Genomic DNA, 18,065 nt, shown 5'->3' with positions numbered 1-18,065 from the left:
CATTAACGGAAGGCAGACGACACCTGTTCCGCCTTTGGCTGAACAATTCATTTCGGGTGACAATTTAAGCACCAATTAGGGCTAATGTTAATGGTGTTACTTCAATTACACGAACACTCCGCAACATTAAACATTTAGAACATTTCGGGATTTAGAAGTAATTAATCGACACAGCGGCAGCTTCGTACCTTCGCAATGAATTTGTCCATTTTCTATCTAACGAATAGGGGACGAACCGTAAGCATTACGCTTACTGAAAAAAAGAGAATTATAGGAAGTTCAACATAAAACACATAATGGGATGTGTACGTACGGAAGGATCCCCATCGTTCTGGTTCGTTGCACTTCCGGTTCCGATCGCTGCGAACCCCGCGAAAGGGTGCAGTCCGTTCGGGTTCAATTATTTTCAAACGGAAGGGGTCAAACGGGGGCCCCAGCGATATGTTGAGTTTAGAGTGTGAAAGTTTCTTTCTCCGTCGACCATTTTCCACCTGTGCGAGGGATGAAAAGTGAACCGTGTATTGCCCGTACCGTACCACATGTTTGGCAAAGACCAGTTGGCCTAAAGGTCGCTCGTTGCAGCGAGGGTAGTGAGTTATTGCAATTGGGTGTTAATTTTCATGTTGCTCACGTGAATTACGATGACCCTGTCCCGACGAGGACTTCTCGGTTCGAAAACGGAACTGCTTTGCATTGTGTGTAATTGAATGAAAATTTAAAGTAAAAACTCAATTAAATGCATCTCACAGGGGGTCCACTCTGTCTTCGCACCGAATGCCGTAGAGTCCGTCAAACTAGAACGGGATAAGAATAACGGGATGGTCCTTTAAAGTAATTACCATCGAGCGGCTTAGCTAACGCCAGTGATGTCAAACTCGTTCTGGTTAGCAAACCGTATGTTTGACATGTCTGGTCTTCCGGATGTTACAGGATGGATCACCAATTTGGTTCGAGAAGAGCACAGCTTTCAAAATGCTCCCCTGTTGAGCTTTTCAAACAAACGGGGCCAAGAGTACCATGCTTTGCCAGCTTTGCCAGCTTTGCCAAATGAAAAGTGAGTTGAAGAAAGTTTCCAACCGGTTGGTGCTGACTGTTAATCGCAGATAGGTGACGTTTAGGGCCTTTACATTAGAACTGCCTCAAATAGTATTTGCTACCCGGACGATTGCCGAATCGCGATAATCACCTCGAAATCGAGGGTTTGTGTCGCTCTGCCTATCTACTGGTAAGCTTCTGGCGCATAGGAGAAATTCCATTTCCTGCATTAGCTTGCACATCTGACATGTCCGCCACGATTGGGTTCATGAAAATCTGATTTCGCTGCTCACAAATAGCGCAAGTCGATCTTTCCGCACACATGAGGGTCCAAAATCGCTCCGAAATCCTTCCGTTAAAATGATGCTTCTCTGAGTGTCCTAAGGGTTTCGCTCAGGCAACCTCTGACTTTTCTCATCCAACGTTCCGTGCAACTTTTATATTCTGAAACGAGAGCAGTTGTGAGATTTTTCACACTCCATTTACACGTACCGCACGCGCGAATCCCAGGGGTACACGGCGCGATAGTATCCACAGTATTTATTGCCTAACATGCTTTACAACAGAGCCGGAACCGGGTTTACAACGCTTTGCATCGCTTCCTACGACCACCGCTCACTTGCCGCTCGTCCATCCTCGTTCACGTTCCTGCGTCAGCGTGAAATCGTAACGGTTCGGATTGACCGCACTGATGGCGTGCTGCTTGACCTCGGGGAAAAAATCCCAACCTTCGTCGACCGACTGCTTCTTGAGGGCACCGGCCACGCTAAAGATCAAACCGGCTACCAGTCCACCGACAACGTTTCGCTTCCAGGCACCATACACACCGCCAGCCGCAAACGCACCGGCAACATAGTTCCAGCCATCATCCCGGCCGCGCAGTTTGTTGGCAGCGTACGCTCCGACAGTGAAGGCCGATGCCATACCGACGAACGGGCCGGTGAAATACACGTATCGGGCAATGGTGGGCAGGTAGCCCTTCGGTTTCGATACCATCATCACCTCGACCGTGGACCATCCGAGACCACCGGCCAGTGCGTACTTGTTCGTGGCGATCATCTTGCCGAAGAGGTCATCCCCCTCCGGCTTGTCGTAGTAATTGGCCTTTAAGCTCATGTTTGCCTGAAACGGAACCAGTGCGCAATGAACGAAACGGAGCGAGGAAATATTTTAATTGACAAATTTGTAGCTAAACTGCTTCAAAACAAGCTCTAACGGGTGTAAGTTGATTTTATGTCGGCTCATTATCCGGAGCTGCAAAATCAAAACAAAACACACAATCAGCGCGAACTACTCCGATTCTCACGGTGAAATCGATCCTTTTCGCACTTTTACCTATCCGCAACTGTATAAGGTATCTTTAGCTAAACATTTAAAGCAGAAAAGCTACAAATTTGCCATAATTTAGGATGAAAACTTACGGATTTTCTTGAGCAAAAGGCGAATTTTACGTAACTTCAACCCCAAACGACGTTCCTCCAGAAGTCGCAAAGCAACGCGAAATGTCAAACTCAGCTGTCAAACAGGGTGCCTGGTGACGGTGACATTTCTCGGAGAAATGTTTCCCCTTGACTGTGTGTGCTTGTGGTTCACGTACGCAGCCTATTGCTTTTTTTATTTCCAATTGAAAGTTTAATTTCTGCAAATGTTCCTGTTATTTATAAGATTTAGAAAAAAAATTTTATTTTGCATATTCTAATGCAGTTTATTGTATTAATAACCATATCTCACACACCGGGTGGTATAGATTTTCCCGCCTCTCGCTTGATTATGTCAGCATGTCAAAATCTGGCAAACAGCACAACAGCAGTAAATAAGAATCAGCTGATTAGGAAGGTTGTTTTGTTTGTTTTTATCAAAATAATGCGTCTTTTTCGGCGGTTGGAGAGTTAGGGCTTGTTTTACCGTTAGTTACAGAACCGCTTTGCAGTAAAATTTCGTTTAATAAAAAGTGTAAACAGCGTGTACAGTGACAAGACGAACCCCGCCTTGCCTTTTCGGGTGCAAGGTGCACCCATGATGAATTGCGTGATATTAAATGCAATCCGCAACGCTCAGGCAGGAAGAAGTGCAGCTGCCTACCGCTTTTGCTCCAGCACAACTGGATCCGATGCAACGGTGAACAAGGACACCAGCATACCTGAGGTAGAGTTGCAATCGACTGCAGGACACTTTCTGATGGTAGTATTAAGAATGGGTTCTTTCATTTTAGCTTCCACCCGAACCCACCACATGCTGCATGTCCGGATGCCAGAATTGTGTATGGATTCAGTACGCTGCAGATCTAACCAAGATGCTCGACGATGGCGGCGAAAAGGCACGCGAAATTGTGCTGCAAAAAATCTCCGATCCTAGCTTAAAAATGTTTCTAAAACTGGAGCTACAAAACATACAATCGACGAAGCCGGAAGACCCTACGTGATGCATAAATTCGGGTGTTCAAAATAAGTCTTAGTGCTGTAGTTTAGTATATCGAAGCTGAAGAGGAAGAAAACTGCAATAAAAAGTTTACATTTCTAATCAACACAAATGTGATATTAATCGAAACAGGGATTTCTTTCAGAATCGACCCATAGGTCCAGCCGAAACAAAGAACAATTAAATCGAAAGCTTGCTCAAAACACGACACAAAGTCCCCCATAAAAGCAATAAATAATCCCTCCACCACCATTTTTTTGCAATACACACACAAGACACAAACGCCCATTTAACGATATAAGATACTTCATGTATGTATATATATATTTTTAACTGCCTTTTGTTGGTCAAATTCAACATTGCGCCACCGCACAAGTACTTCACACAAAAGCACAATATCCTGTGTGTAATGGTTGTCCTGTGATCTGTGATTAGCTGAAGGTGTGTGTGCTACAAGATAACAAAATATTCTATTTTCCAAAAAAAAATCCAATCATACATGAGTCCTGCTGCTTTAGATTGTTTCCCTTAGCAAACGCTACTGTTACTTTTGTTTTTTTGAAGTTATTATAAGTTGAACAAACTAAATTTAATTTTGCTTCGAGCATCGTATTTTCATGTCGTAGAGAAAAAAAGAAAAAAACGAAACAAAAAAGCCCAATGAAAGGATGGTATGTGGGTGGCTGTCCTTATATGCTATTCGGCGGTCGAGTGTTTTCCTTTTCCAACCCAACAAAACCCACTCACATCTACAACGTTCGTACGCAACACGCACGCACACACACTCGGGAATATTCGAAGGTCGGAAAGAATTTTATGAAAAAAAAGGACGAAAAAACGATCATGATTTCTAACTGGACTTCTGTCTGCCATTTTTGTAGCCACCAGATAGTTAAATATTTATAGGGCGTAATGAGGACCTCATATGATGTATAGCATAAATATAGCGAAAAAAGCCCGGCGCCGTTGTTCATAGCGCCAAACCACACAACATAGCAAAATATAGAAGGAAGTGGATGCACTAACCACACACACACATACATTACACGACTAAGTGTACGTGCATTTGTGTGCTGTTGTTGTACAACGAAGCAGGCCGATGGTGACGTGATGATGAACCTCTCCTCTTCTCTATTGGGTGATGAGATTTAGTGTTGAACGATCGGATCTCCACCATTGGTTATTTCCTCGAGGCTGGCACTTGCGGTGATGGATGTATGTGTGTAAACACACACACAAGCATGTGAAGGAGTTGTGCTTTTTCTTTTCCGGCTTATTTATCATATAACCTTCTACGTGTGTGTGTGTGTAAAATCGTTGATCTAGGATCCTTCCTTTCTTCCTTCCTTCCTTCCGGTCCAATAAACATTCATCATAGCACACGTTGCATACAAAACAACACGACGACGACGACACGAAGCGCTTCTTACAAAAACCCAAACACTTCTTATCGCTTAAACACGTTTTATGTGTGTGTGTGTGTGTGGTACTACTTTTGAAAGCATCCTTATCAATATTATCATCTCGACGAATACGCTCTCTCCCTTTCTTTCGGCCTCCAGTAATATATAATATAAAAACGGACGACACACGCACACGCACACTCGGCGCACCCCACCAAAAGCTACTAAAAAGCGTCGTAGTAGCAGTGTAGTAGTAGCACAGTAGCGGACACTTTTTAGCTGTATCTGTATTGGGACGGGACGACACAGAAGAACAACGAAACGAAAACAAACAAAAAAAAAATCGTAAATTATAGAATATTATAGGAGAGACACCTTTTAAGAGGATTTTTTAGCACTGGGGCAAGATGCACCAACACTTCCTCTGTCTCTCTCTCTCTCTCTCTCTCTCTCGCTCTCTCTCTCTGTTTGCTCCCTTTTCCCTCCCACACAGGAAGAAAATGCAGGTGGTGTGTATGTAAGTAATAGGAGGTATTTTAGTAGCGTTTCGTTTTGTTAGAATGGTAATGGTTCAGGACACATACAGCCGGTTAGTACTATTACTTGAGGAGGGGGTGGTATGTTGGGTGGTTACACGTCTCCTCTCTCCCACGGAACTTTGGTACGTTTCTCTTGTGGTGGAAGATGAAGGATACAGAGATGAAGGAAGAGTTGACACACAAGCGAATGGAGGGGAAGGTGTCGGGTGGTGGTGGTGGTTGGGAAGTTGATCGGGTGGTGGTGATCTAATATCCAGACCTTCTCTGCTGGTTGCGGATGGCGTTGGCCAGGCAGCAGGCCGAGATGAGACCGACCAGCTCGATGGCGGCAACACCGAGCGACACCCAGGCGACAATGTTACCGGCACTGTCCAGGAACTCGGAGATTCGGCTCAAACAGCCGCTAGCGAACGGAACACAGAGCGGAGCATTTCCACCGGTGCTGCAGCACGATTGCGGGAAGTTAACGCCATAGTCCAGGAAGCTACGCTTGCCACAGCACTCCAGCTGCACAACGGGAAAACGGTAGTCGCATTAGTCGGAGGAAAACATAAAAAGGAAGAAACTTACGTTCTGCTGGATCGAGTTGATCAGATCGGTATTGACCGGGTTGTCACGGTTTTCGAACACGCGCTCGAAGCCCTTCTTGAGGGCGGTAGTCACATCACCGACGAACACAAACACCAGCACAGCGATCACAATCTGGGCGATCACGAGCAGAATCAGGAAGAAGCTATACTGTTGGCGGTGGAGGAGAGTGTTGAAGGAGGAATTAGTAATCATGAAGCGTTCGAGTGCAGAACACCACCTTCCTTGGACACTTACGGTCGAGGTCATGCAGTACGATTCGCGAATAGCACCGCAGCAGCCGAAGAACGAGATGACAAACACGATCGAACCGAACACGATCAGCAGGATGGACGGGGCGACGATGTTGTACTCATCGCTAATTTCACGCAGTTCCTCTAGTTTTACCAGCGAAACGGCACCGATCACGATCAGTGCAATGCCGCACAGCTGCGAAGGAAGAAAGAGGAAGGAATAAAACACAAATCGCATTAGAAGGTTGTAAAATTTGTTAAACCATTTTTAGAAGTTAGAGATCTACGCATGACGCTTCAGAAGCTAATGCACTCATTAGACCTCATCCAAGGACTCGATCATAGCTTTATCTTTTGAACTCACGGTCAGAAGATATCTACGGGTTCATACGGGGAAGCTCGTAACAAGCCAGCAATTATTCAAAAGTAGTGGCTTAAGGTTTTGTGGTAAATTATTCATCGTGGTGGTCATCACCATACCATGGACGATGAGACCTACAACACTTGACGCCGGATGATAACTTGTAAGTTGTCACTCACTAATGAGGTTAAGCTTTGACGACAATTTTTCTCCCACAACAGGTTGGCCTTTGGTAATGTTTTATTATTCATCAAGCGAGGACAAATGTGCTAGCTTTGGCCAAACCTGGATATAATCAGAAATGAATGCTGAAGTATGTTTGAGCATCGTCATGCCCTTCTTGGCAAGAAGGGATGGGATTCTTTAGACGAGTAAGCCTCTTGGAAGAATGGCGAACCCTTGGACTACCAGGAGGTCGACCAATCGACCAACCGTGCCATCCCTCCTGCCTCTTGTATGTTCGGTTGGCAACGACTCTGTTGCATCGACTAGATGATTAGAACGATAGTCCTTAGTTCCATATTCCTCTCTGATACAGAGATCTCTAATTCTTGGACTTTTTATCATGTATGTTAAAGCATGAACATAATTTGCTAACAATGCGTATATCAATCACCGAAACATGTTCGCCCATCCTAACGATAAGGTTGCACTAATCAGGCCCCCGGAAAAAATGCGTTATCTGCTAGTGCCATTTGTTTCAAACATGTTTTCCCTGAAGTCAAGCATAAATCGTTATCGAAAGCTTCCTGCCTGTGCGCGTGGGTAGACACACACCCGAGAGTCGAAAATCTCATGTTCAGTTTCCGTTCAACCTAGTTTGGTGTTCAACAGATAAAGTTTTGTCCCCGTTGAAACCGTGAAATGTCTCAACTACTGAATTGCGGACCTATCGAAGATAACGCTCTCTATATGCTCCTTCCGGAATTCCTGATCGATCGATCGATCAATTACTTTTGCGTCCTCCTCTCTCCGATTTGGCATCGCGAAATGACTTCCTGATTAGATCATTCTGTCCCTCTCTGCTACTTCACACCTAGCCGTCGTCGTCCAGGCTAACAGACATTGGCAACGGTTATATGCTCCTATTGGAGCCTTCCATTATCCGCTCGTTTCGAATTTTTATTAAACACATTACATCTTCCATCCACCATCAACGGATATGTTGTGGAATTCGTCAAGCAGACGACTGTCACACACCCAAGCCAGTAGAGCTTCAACAACCCCTTCAACAGCCAAGCACTAACCCCGAAAGGAAGAAACAGAACTCCGTCGCCATCCGTCCGCTTCGACTCCTCATTCCCAAAAAAAAACCGAACCAGGATTGTGTGGTGCCACGATTCTGTGGGTTGAGAAGATGCGGAAACGGAAAACACCCCGACATGGCGTCGCGTCAAACGATAAGCCGGCCGTACGGGGTTGTTGGTGGGAGACCAGGAGGAATAGTAATTGCGCCGTTTCGTCCCGAAACAAACGCCAGCACTACCACCCGAAGAGTAGTAATATTTGCAAGGCGGTGCCGAATCCCCCCGTCTTTAGCTCGGCTCTTTGTCACAACAACAACATTACTACCGAAAGTTTGATGTGGATGGATATGGTTTTTCTTATCCTTCTCTCTCTCTCGAACGCAGATGATGTTGTTTGAGGACCACATTCCTTTGGCGGAATTCGCACGGACGCAAGCACAACAACCCGCGTGAGAGTCTGCGCGCACCGATGTTTGGGGATTTTACGGTTTGGATTTCATGGCACGACGTAAAAACGGCATGGAAATCCTTTTTTCCTGGAGGTTTATCTTATCATTTAAAAAAAAAACTGTGCCGTTTCAAGCAAAGCTAAAGCCTCAAACGGCCATCACAAATCGGCGTTAAAATTCGATTCTTTGAATTTTGTTTATGACTTCCGGTATTCGGTTTTTTGAGGTGCGTTCTTATCCCACGCAGCATCTTTTGCTTATATACCCGTCATATGTCCACAGTAACAGAATTTTGGGGAAGCATTTTGGCACACACCAATTTATCGTTTCATTTCGCGCGTATCAGTCAAGGGGGGCCCGGCCGCACTCACAAGTCAGGTCGGTCACATGACAAATTGTCATCGCGTCATCATCATTTGCATACCGATAACACCAACACCAAGCAGCGCAAGCGAAAGAACCGCGAGGGCATGATGTCATCGTCGTTGTCCGGGCAGCAGAGTAGGTCGGCCAGCCCAACAATCGCCCATTAATCCGCAAGGTCCTCCCTCCTCCTCTTCTCACGCGAGTGGTCATTTTGTATTTCCTGGAAGCGCGATATACGTGCTTTTCTGCGGTCGTCAGGACTGTCCATTCTCCGGATTTCTTACGCTACCGGTGTGACCGACACATATTGCACGTCGAGCGCGTAAACAACGTACCAGAGTAACCACACACTGGTTTTGATTGTTGGTAGCGAGATAAAAGAAAGGTTTGTTTCGCTGCATGCATGTGCAGGACGAGGAGGTAGACTGGACATTCCGCTTCGACATATCGTGAAGGTCCGTAGAAGGAGTCCGTCATGTGTTACCCACTGACCTTGGCCATGGCACACTGGTAATAATTGTCCGGTATGACGCTGGATCACATACCGACACGCGATGACTTCCATTGTCAGCAGGGACCGAGCTGAACAATTACCACTGTCCACCAAACAGCTATCATTAAGTATGCAGGGCGCGCAGGATGTATATCGTCGCCTCATTTAATCGTGCAAGAAAAGGGAGCTGCTGCTAGTAATGCTGTCACTCATTTCAACATAACGGGGGGGGAGACAACAATAAGCAGTTCCCTATTAATCGATATCGAACACTACCCCCTCTCTCTCTCCCTCTCTGCCACGATGATCGCTAGGCCCAACAGAACAATTTCGGGAGGAAGCGCGAGGTTAGCACGCGGTGTGTGCCAGGACTAAATAAACTGACCTCGTTTCATCTCCTTGCTTTTCCCTCCATTTTCGTTTTGGATAAGCAGGGAGAACAGTGGGACGGTGGAAATGAAATCCACCGGAACCCATCACCTCCTCCTCCTCTTTGACCTTCCCTCCAGTGCCACGTGACCAAGCGACCACAAAAGCCTCAAATGAATCACACACAAAAAATTAGGTTATTGAAGGTGAAAACTGAAGTGCGAAAAGGCCACGGGACCTTACGCATCATCATCATCATCATCATCTATTAGACGAGGGAATTCGCCGTAGCTTCCAATCAACAGATTTGATTCCCACGCTTAATTCTATTCTATGCCGTGGGGCCTTCTCCATCCAACTCACAAAAACCCTAAAATCTAGGTCGTAGGGTAAGCGCATTCTTGCCCCGTCACGATCGCCATTTACTCGACACAACCAACAACAGCGCTGTTGAGGTGATCAGCATACGCACGTGCTCGTGTTCTATGGGTGCCCTTTCACTGGCCGATAAATTATTGGACAAAATTAATAAATATTATATCAATACTCCCGCCACCGAAGCTAGCTTGCTAGGGACGGAGGCTAGAGGACTAGTCCGTCCGTGAATCTAATTCTACTATTTAGGGGGGAATAGTGGGAAAAAAGCAGCTCAAATCAAATGAGTGGTTTATGCTCGCTAAATCGTAACCAGAAAAGGCGGATTATTCACGCTTGGCACTGGTCCGACCGAAAAACGAAACACAAGAAGGCACACCAACGGTCGGTGTGTGAGAACCGTGAGCTGCGAGGTGTTTTTCGCTTTCAAACGCCATCCAGCGTAAACGGCTAGTTGAGGATGGGCGAGACACACCATCGGCTCGTAGAGTAAAACAATGATGAACTAATGCTGGGTTCACCAACAAAAAAGTAAGCTTAACTTGGTAACTGCTAGTTGTAAGGTGTAAATTGGAGGTGCTTTAAAAGGAGAGGCTTCATACCTAAAATATAGCGTAATGTCCATTTTCCACTGGATACAAACGCCAATCCCCGAGAAGACGAGGGACACTCATGCAGGTTTGATGACTAATTCCTGTGTGGATGGGTTAGTAGTTCCAGATGTTGTTTTCAAATCTTGAAAATCGCTCTCTCTCTCTCGCTCATGTTTGTTTTTCATGATCAAACACAATACTTCGCTGTGCGCGTTCAAACAACTTGAGACGATGCGTGTTCTTTGGCTGATTGCAGTTTCCCCTTGAAATTGAAGGCGTTCTAGTTCCATACACTTTTCACGCAGAGGGCGATGGATGCCGCCAAGGTTTCTGTGCTTCTGCTATACACTACACCACACTACTACTACTACTACTTCCATTTCAGGGCGAGGAGGTTATGAGTGAGCTATGGTGATGATCAACGGGGGGGTTCACCCATGGTGGAGACTTTAGGTTTTACAGCGCGCAAGGTGCAGCCACCCGTAACGATCGCGATCGTAAACATGGTGCGCGCGGCGTTCTCCTCTACATTTGTATGGGTTTCACCGGTTGCTCGCGAACTATCATTCAAAGTGCCCCCACACCATCGAAAGGCGCCCGCCATTTGCAAATTCTGGATCGATGATAGTGTAGCGCCAAATACACGCTGCCCTGACGGTCTCGCGCGTTTTCGTGGTTCACGGTGTCCGGCGTTCCAGTGTGTTGGTATTCTTCGCCGTGTATTTAGTTCTTCTCTGCCGTGATGGCGCGGATGGATGTGTCATCCGTGCACATACAGCCAGCAGGATTGGTGGTGGGTGAATCGTCTAGAACAAATAGGCACAGTCATCCCGCGACATCCACCCTCTGCACAACATCACACCATCATGATCAACTCCCTCCGCCGCACGTTCAGGTTCACATGCACCGAGCGCATTGGGGGGAGGGGTTTGAGTGATCGTGTAATCAGAGACACACACCACGATCGGCAGCACACACCGCACAAGTGAACACTTGTGTGATTCATGCGCCGCCTTATTCTGCTGCTTTCGTGTGTGGTTCTCCAAATGACATTGAAGCAACCGCGAGAACCGCGCGAGTTTCTAAACGGAAACCACCGTACCGCCATATTGAGAACTTGGTTGCAAAAGGCGGCCCCCAATATGTCATATCCTCATGGATGATTCCCTCCAACGACCTTGGGTCTAATTTAGCTACTACTCAGCAGAAGCGAAGGACGAAATGAAGAACCGAAAAACCAATTAAATCTATAACCGTGGCATATGAATGATAAAGCGCAACCGCCAGATGTAAGTAGGAAGTGTTAATAAATTGGAAGCATTCCTGAACCGTGACACAGTGGTGTGTCTGTCTGTCAGTCAGGGCACATGCCACACACATGCCCAACACTGATTAATCGCGGCCCTAGATTCCAGGCCCTTTTTTTTCGCACAAATTATAACCGATCTCGAATGCACGATTGGTTTGAACGGGATGCTCTCTCTCTCTCTCTCGCGCGCGCTTTGGGATGGGTAGAGGCTATCTTATCAGCTAACACAGTTGATGCACATCCTGGGTTACAACCTTCTATCTCAACATACTACCGTCCAAACCCGCCCCCCGTCCGTCAAATAGCGTAGAATCCGTACCGACTTTTAGTGTGGTGAGGTGTGTGCTTCTGTGTTGTACTTTTCCTCTGTTTATTTATACGATCCGTAAGTAACGTGCGGGATGGATGGTATATGGTTTATGTGAAAATAATCCTGCCCGCCAGCAATTATGCAAAACAGAAATTCTAAATATTTATATTCCACTGCTTGGACGTAATAATATTGGCAACCATGGCAGCAGAGTGTGAAGCAGTTTAATTGTAATCAAAATTCCTCTGTATCAAATTAATCACTTCACAGAGAGAGCACACGTAGGCGCGGTGGGGGGTTCGTTCGGTGCAAATCAATTGGAGTTAGCTGTTTTTTCACTGTTCGATCGAACTGAAGAGATGTTGTGGTGGCTCGTTACGCAAGGGTTGACTCATCTTATCGATCACCTCGAAGGCGTGGACTGTTTCGGTCTAAAGCGTGATAAGATATCCGCAGTATGATGGTGTGAAGTGTTTCGGGTATAGTAAAGGCAAAGTGTTACCCGTTAAAAAAACAAAATGTACATCAATATGTCATACTGCTGTTTTTAATGGGCGTTTGTGTCCATAAAGCACAAGTGCACTTTGTCATTATTTAGTCGTAACGTTGAGTCATGGATTACTTAGGCTCTACTACTATTCAAGGCCCTATAATAGCTTTACCAATGATCGTCCGGATATCATACAAACTCTTTTAAATACTTCTTCTGAATTGAATCCAATTCAATAAATAAACAAACGTCGGGGAGGAGGGCTTCAAGCGATCAAAATTAAAATTTCAGTCACACGCATGGACGGCCCCTCATCTGTGTATTTGTTTACAAATCGTTAGTACAGAGGAAACGGCCTGCAGTACTGAATGTCCATCATAAAATCTCTTCGGCTTTTTGACTGATTTCCCACCCAGCTTGAAACGGGTCGAAATGTCGAGCAAGCGTTTTTGTTTATACATTCTTCGTCCGAATGAAGCGAAATGAACTGATGAAATTGGAGAACCCGGGACTGACCGACTATGTAGATTTTTTTGATTGGGTTCTACGGTTTCGGTTTTGTTAGTCACAATGAAACAATGTGTGGCTGAGATTTTCAAAAGCAGCTAACCTCTGCTGACTTGTGGACGGCGGACACACACGCTGTTGAAATTTTTTAAAAAAGTCACGTGTTTTATCCGTTATTCCTAAGCCCATCCTAAGCATGTGCCTCGTGTCAAGTAGTCACAGTAGCGGCGGGCCTTACCTAATTTAACCCCGCGTAGGACGCTTAAACGTACCTTCAATCATCGTCGTCCGGTAGAGGGTGGAAAGTGAATAGGATGCACTTGAAATTGGCAAATCACAATTTTACAACCATCGCGATAAGCAAGTACGCGGCAAGTTCCACTTATAGTTTGTCTAGGGTTTACGATAGGTACGGAACGTGTACCTTCGAAACATGGTAGGTAGTATGTGGGGCCTGCTCTACTGCACCTTTTAACCGCTACCCGCAGCCGTGTAGAAGAGGGCGCGCTATCGCAACAAAGTTTATCTTTTGATAAGACAATGGCTCTGTATATTTAGACTCACATACGATGCGATGTGGTACTGCTGCTTCAATAGAATATTGTGACAAATTCGCTAGAGAAAAGAGGAGCAAGTGCAAATCCACTTGAAACCGTACGCACACGAACGGTTGAAAAGACTAATAGAGTGGGGGTGGGGGACCTGTTGCTTCGTTTAGCACACTCCGGAGCAGAAGCAAAAAAAACACTCCCAAGTGGAACGAGAGCATTGTGTATATGGAACTTTTTCTTGGCATGACCTATTGCAGAGCGCCAATGTAAAATAAACAACTAATGCAACGTCCTCCCGCGGGGATGAGGTCATCGGCGTGCGTGAGAGAATAGCCAAGCCTTGAACAATAATAGCGTTAAAGCTAACGCATATTTTCGCGATGGAAACGGATGTATACAGGAACAGTACAATCGTTATGATTGTATGTTATCCTCCATTTTTCAATATGACTAACTGTCCTTGTAGCAAATATTTCGGAAAAAGGAAATCAATACAACTCAACGCACAATCAACGCAGTAATGTCACAAGAGGTCTGGATCGCGTGTACCATACGCATGATACCACGATGGAAAGAGCAGGAGTTAAAATTTCGATTTCCAACTGAAGAAACTAGCACAACACACTTTCCAGTCGCCAACAGTTTCTGTTGGCTTCAGAAGTAACGCTCCTCCATAAGGGAGTTTGGTAGAACCAACCCCACAAAAATGGTTTTGTACGTGTGTGTGCCAGAGTATGTTTACGTAAGCGTGTTTGTCAGTGCACAACGCGCGTCGTCACATTCCAGCATGATCTTCTCGGTGGAACCAACCCACTCAACTCACGCACACCTTTACCGGGGGCGATGTATGTTGGTGAGCCGCGCGCGCGGTTCGCTTTATTCTTCCACTCAACGGCTAGGGCGCTATGTTTGCTTCTCTTTCACCACACATTGGCTCACAAAAAAGGGGGCTTTTTTCGGTCCTTCGAAGACGCAAACAGTGACAACGCCCGCTTCCGATGATGGGCGCCCGCAGTTGTTTCCCAATTCCACATTCAACTCGCGCTTTGCATGTGGGTGCTTTGCACAGTACATGTTCAAGCTTCTTACAATGAGACACAAAGGAACATGTTAATCAAAAGCTCCTACAGGACCGGGGGACAGAAACTCCCAAAACTCGCACACCCAATTTTTTTCACTTGCTTCTCTTATCGTGCGCGCAAGTAAACAACACTAACCCACCAATACACAGAAATAGCACTTGGCGAATGTCTCGCGCTACCATCTGGCTGGGGAATACGTGAGAGCTAGCGAGCGAGCGAGCCCGGCCGGCCGTTTAGTTTATTTTCCTTTGGCTAGTTGTCCTTCGCGAATCCTTTTTCGGCACACGGTGGTGATGGCAATGGATTAGTGGTGCGTGCGTGCGTGATGGAATTTTGAAGGTGAAACAATGCTCACCTACATTTCTATCAACAGTTCGCAAAGTTGAGGATGTCCCAAACGCGTTGAGAAAAGGCAATGAAACATTCGAAATGGGGAATTTGCAAAAAATGTGCTAAAAAGGATATTACACGAGTTGATCCATACCGTTTCTCATCATCAATAATGCGCGCTCTTGATCCATATTTCAGAGTAGTGTTGGAAATCGAGTCCACGGTATGCGACACTAACATCTTCCTCATAAAGTCGTTCTTTTCATGGGGCCATGACCCGAAGGAGAATTCGACGAATCCAACCGAATCCGGCCGTTAATTTCTAATCGATTCCATCCCAATTTCAGTTTTCAGCCTTCCTCGTATATGGCTCGTTTTCTTCTGTCTCGAAACATCCGGCGCGAAACAAAGTTTGATAGAACTTTTGCTCTCTTTCGCCCGGCAGGAAATGGATTGTTTTCGCTTCCCTTTAATGATCATTTTCGGTGGAATCGTTTGTCCGGTGCTATAAACAAGATTCGAAAGAATTCTTTAGTAATATCATTCCAGCAGTGGCCTTCAGAAACCAGTCCAAATGTCTTCTAGCTAGTTTTAATTTACGCTCAGCTTAAACAAAGTAGCCTTTGCATCGAGGTAAACTTACAGCAATACCAAGAGAGTCGGCTGTGTAATGTCTTCTTCCTCAAACAGTCAAGAATACGCAATTTCCTTTCGTTCATTTTCTTCCTATTTGTCTGCCAAAGATGAGACATACATAAAAGGTAAGCTAAACGGCCCAACACAAACACACACACACACACAGGCATCCATATATACACGCCATACCATCAGCAGAAAAGGATGGGGAATTGTATTTACGCATCGGTTTATTCGATGATGATGCAGGACTGCTGAAAATCATCATCACACCACGGTTTTCTTGCAAACAAAGACGCGTTCTTTTGCTTCTTAAAAATCTCTCAATATGGTATTGTGAGTTCGTTTGTGTTTGTGTGTGTGCGCTGGTAGCACCGTGATTCATATGTCGCTGTGATTATCCCGAACAGCGGAAAAGAAGGAAACGCGCGCGCGATTCGAAGTGAAACATGACCTGTTGGTTTGGCTAAATATAACCTCACACACTTTTGTCCGTCTCTTTAGGTTGGGCGGCTACCAAACCCGCTTGAGTAAAGAGGGACACACAAACAGCGCCGTAAAATTGGGTGTTCGGGCCTGTTGGAACGCCACCAGACACACACACACACACCTACGAGTGCCGGTTGATTTAGCCGGTGGTGAAGTTTTTAACACACCCTCGGTTTTACCCGTAAGTCTCACGATCACGTATGCATCGCGATACTGCAACAACGCGACAACACAACACACGGTTGCACGTTTCGAGAGGCAAAACAGATCTACGCAGACACACTTTCCCTTTTATCGGTCTCCCCTCGCAAAATCGGTACAAGACCAACTGCCGTCGTCTTTTCGATGATCTCATTGGGGAGTCGTGTTTTTTCAAGTGCTTGAGAAGAAAAGGAAATACGGCTTTTTGTGCCAACTAGGGTAGAGGAGCTTCACTTACCGAGCACAGCAGGTTAAAGATGAAAAGCAGATACTTTATCGTCGAATGTCCACAGTTGAGAGCCATTTTGCACCGGAATGTTGTTGTGTTTCGCCTTGTTGGTGTTGTTGGTGTTTCGTTTTCCCCCTAGAGAGCTAGAAACCACAAAATCTCTGGTCACTGGACTAAACCGACTCGAAGGATAACGCCCCAAGGAAGGGGAAGAGGGTACGGGTAACGAGCAAAATCGGTACGCGGGGTGGCGGAAGGTGCTCAAATTACAGCACACACAAACCGATCACATGAACACTCACAGAAAAGGTAGCAGCAGCACCTAGGGTCGTCTTGGCGGAGTTGTAACGGACGGAGCAGGACTCTGGGCCGATGTTGTGTTCAAACGGTTACTGACTCTGCACACCGGTGCGTTTGATTATCGCACACTTTTTATTCGTTCGTTGCAGCACTTTATATCATAAATGATAACGCTGAACCCGCTCCACACTTCACACGTCCTGCGAAGAGAGATTATTTATGCCGCTTTATAGGGGCACACGCACGCTGAGAAATACACGTCCTTTCACACCAGAGTCGAGGGCAAGAATAAACGAGAACTGCAATCCGATTTGGCTGCTTGCTTGCGAAAGAGGAACAGCTGCTCGAAACTGCTGTCAGAGTCAAATGACAGAGTGCCTAGTGACGCTTCGAGCAATCAAGTTGTTTTGATTGGCACGTACGCAGCCACATTCAGTGCGACTTTGAACTGGTTTAATTTTTGGCCATTTTTGCAAGTGGATTTCTTTCAAAATATATATTATTTCAATTAAAAACAAGACATTTCCTCCTTTCTGTGGTACTCTACACAGAATGATTGGAACACAGTAATCCGATTGAGATTTGCTCAACAAATTCTATTGAACGCTGCGAAGGGTAGTCACTGCTATCGATACGTTCTTATTTTACCGCCAATGTGTTTTTCACGAGCGTTGTGCCCCATAGATAACATTGACTAGAGATTTTCGTTGTCATTGCTCATCTTGCCCAGGATCTTCTTCGCTATGAGGACAAAAACGCTGATCCTTGGTCCTTAATGTGTCTTAATACAAACGACGATATAAACTCGCTAGGACAATAGGCCATCAAATGAAAGATCTTAAAAAATAGCCAATTTTTGTTTGACGTATGCGTTTCTGGTAATTGCATATGGCATCACTTGTTTCATACCAATTGGTAATGGTATGAAACAAGTGATGCCATATGCAAAGCAATGTCTTATCTGCACTATGAACAACATGATCAGCAGGTGATTCATGGGTTCGCCCCTGTTATTGTATAACCTGATAACGCTACTCAAACAATACTACACCGTGAGTCAAGCAACCCCTTCTGGAGGTGCTCTGGAGTGTAGTTATCAATGAACAACTGACGCATTTGCCATAGCTCGTTCTGCTCACGATGCAATGTTTCGGATGGTTCG

The 18,065-nt window shown here is 45.7% G+C and overlaps 3 protein-coding genes across 4 annotated transcripts; 1 reads left to right on the top strand and 2 right to left on the bottom strand.

The window, feature by feature from the left end:
- The first annotated feature begins 35 nt into the window (after window positions 1-35).
- On the top strand, window positions 36-3,561 carry LOC118510242 (oxidoreductase-like domain-containing protein 1). The gene is made up of 2 exons (XM_036051811.1): window positions 36-3,180; window positions 3,248-3,561. The coding sequence occupies exons 1-2, from the start codon at window positions 3,052-3,054 to the stop codon at window positions 3,455-3,457; spliced, it is 339 nt and encodes a 112-aa protein (XP_035907704.1). The 5' UTR covers window positions 36-3,051; the 3' UTR covers window positions 3,458-3,561.
- LOC118510241 lies at window positions 1,502-2,584 on the bottom strand. The gene is made up of 2 exons (XM_036051809.1): window positions 2,457-2,584; window positions 1,502-2,157 (listed from the first exon to the last, which is right to left on the bottom strand). The coding sequence occupies exon 2, from the start codon at window positions 2,149-2,151 to the stop codon at window positions 1,651-1,653; it is 501 nt and encodes a 166-aa protein (XP_035907702.1). The 5' UTR covers window positions 2,152-2,157; window positions 2,457-2,584; the 3' UTR covers window positions 1,502-1,650.
- A 180-nt stretch (window positions 3,562-3,741) lies between the features above and the next one.
- Window positions 3,742-17,250, bottom strand: LOC118510240 (23 kDa integral membrane protein-like). 2 transcript variants are annotated; one of them, XM_036051808.1, is made up of 6 exons: window positions 16,906-17,250; window positions 16,613-16,746; window positions 6,221-6,412; window positions 5,966-6,133; window positions 5,655-5,902; window positions 3,742-5,141 (listed from the first exon to the last, which is right to left on the bottom strand). In XM_036051808.1, exons 2-6 carry the CDS (start codon window positions 16,676-16,678, stop codon window positions 5,132-5,134), a joined length of 684 nt encoding a protein of 227 aa, XP_035907701.1. In that variant the 5' UTR covers window positions 16,679-16,746; window positions 16,906-17,250; the 3' UTR covers window positions 3,742-5,131. The 2 variants fall into 2 exon arrangements, with proteins under 2 accessions (XP_035907701.1, XP_035907700.1); XM_036051807.1 differs by having other exon boundaries at window positions 4,300-5,902.
- Between the last annotated feature and the right edge of the window lie 815 nt (window positions 17,251-18,065).

This window comes from Anopheles stephensi, chromosome 3 (assembly GCF_013141755.1).
Source record: "Anopheles stephensi strain Indian chromosome 3, UCI_ANSTEP_V1.0, whole genome shotgun sequence".
In the NCBI taxonomy this organism is placed as follows: domain Eukaryota; kingdom Metazoa; phylum Arthropoda; class Insecta; order Diptera; family Culicidae; genus Anopheles; species Anopheles stephensi.
The sequence above is the reverse complement of the archived record's forward strand: the minus strand, read 5'-3'. Positions and strand labels throughout refer to the sequence as shown.

Coding starts and splice junctions, on each gene's coding strand:
- LOC118510241 (XM_036051809.1), bottom strand. CDS start 2,151: ATGAGCTTAAAGGCCAATTACTACGACAAGCCGGAGGGGGATGACCTC.
- LOC118510242 (XM_036051811.1), top strand. CDS start 3,052: ATGATGAATTGCGTGATATTAAATGCAATCCGCAACGCTCAGGCAGGA. Junction 3,181..3,247: donor AGGACACCAGCATACCTGAG/GTAGAGTTGCAA, acceptor CTTTCATTTTAG/CTTCCACCCGAACCCACCAC.
- LOC118510240 (XM_036051807.1), bottom strand. CDS start 16,678: ATGGCTCTCAACTGTGGACATTCGACGATAAAGTATCTGCTTTTCATC. Junction 6,413..16,612: donor TCTTTAACCTGCTGTGCTCG/GTAAGTGAAGCT, acceptor CTTCCTTCGCAG/CTGTGCGGCATTGCACTGAT. Junction 6,134..6,220: donor CGTACTGCATGACCTCGACC/GTAAGTGTCCAA, acceptor CACCGCCAACAG/TATAGCTTCTTCCTGATTCT.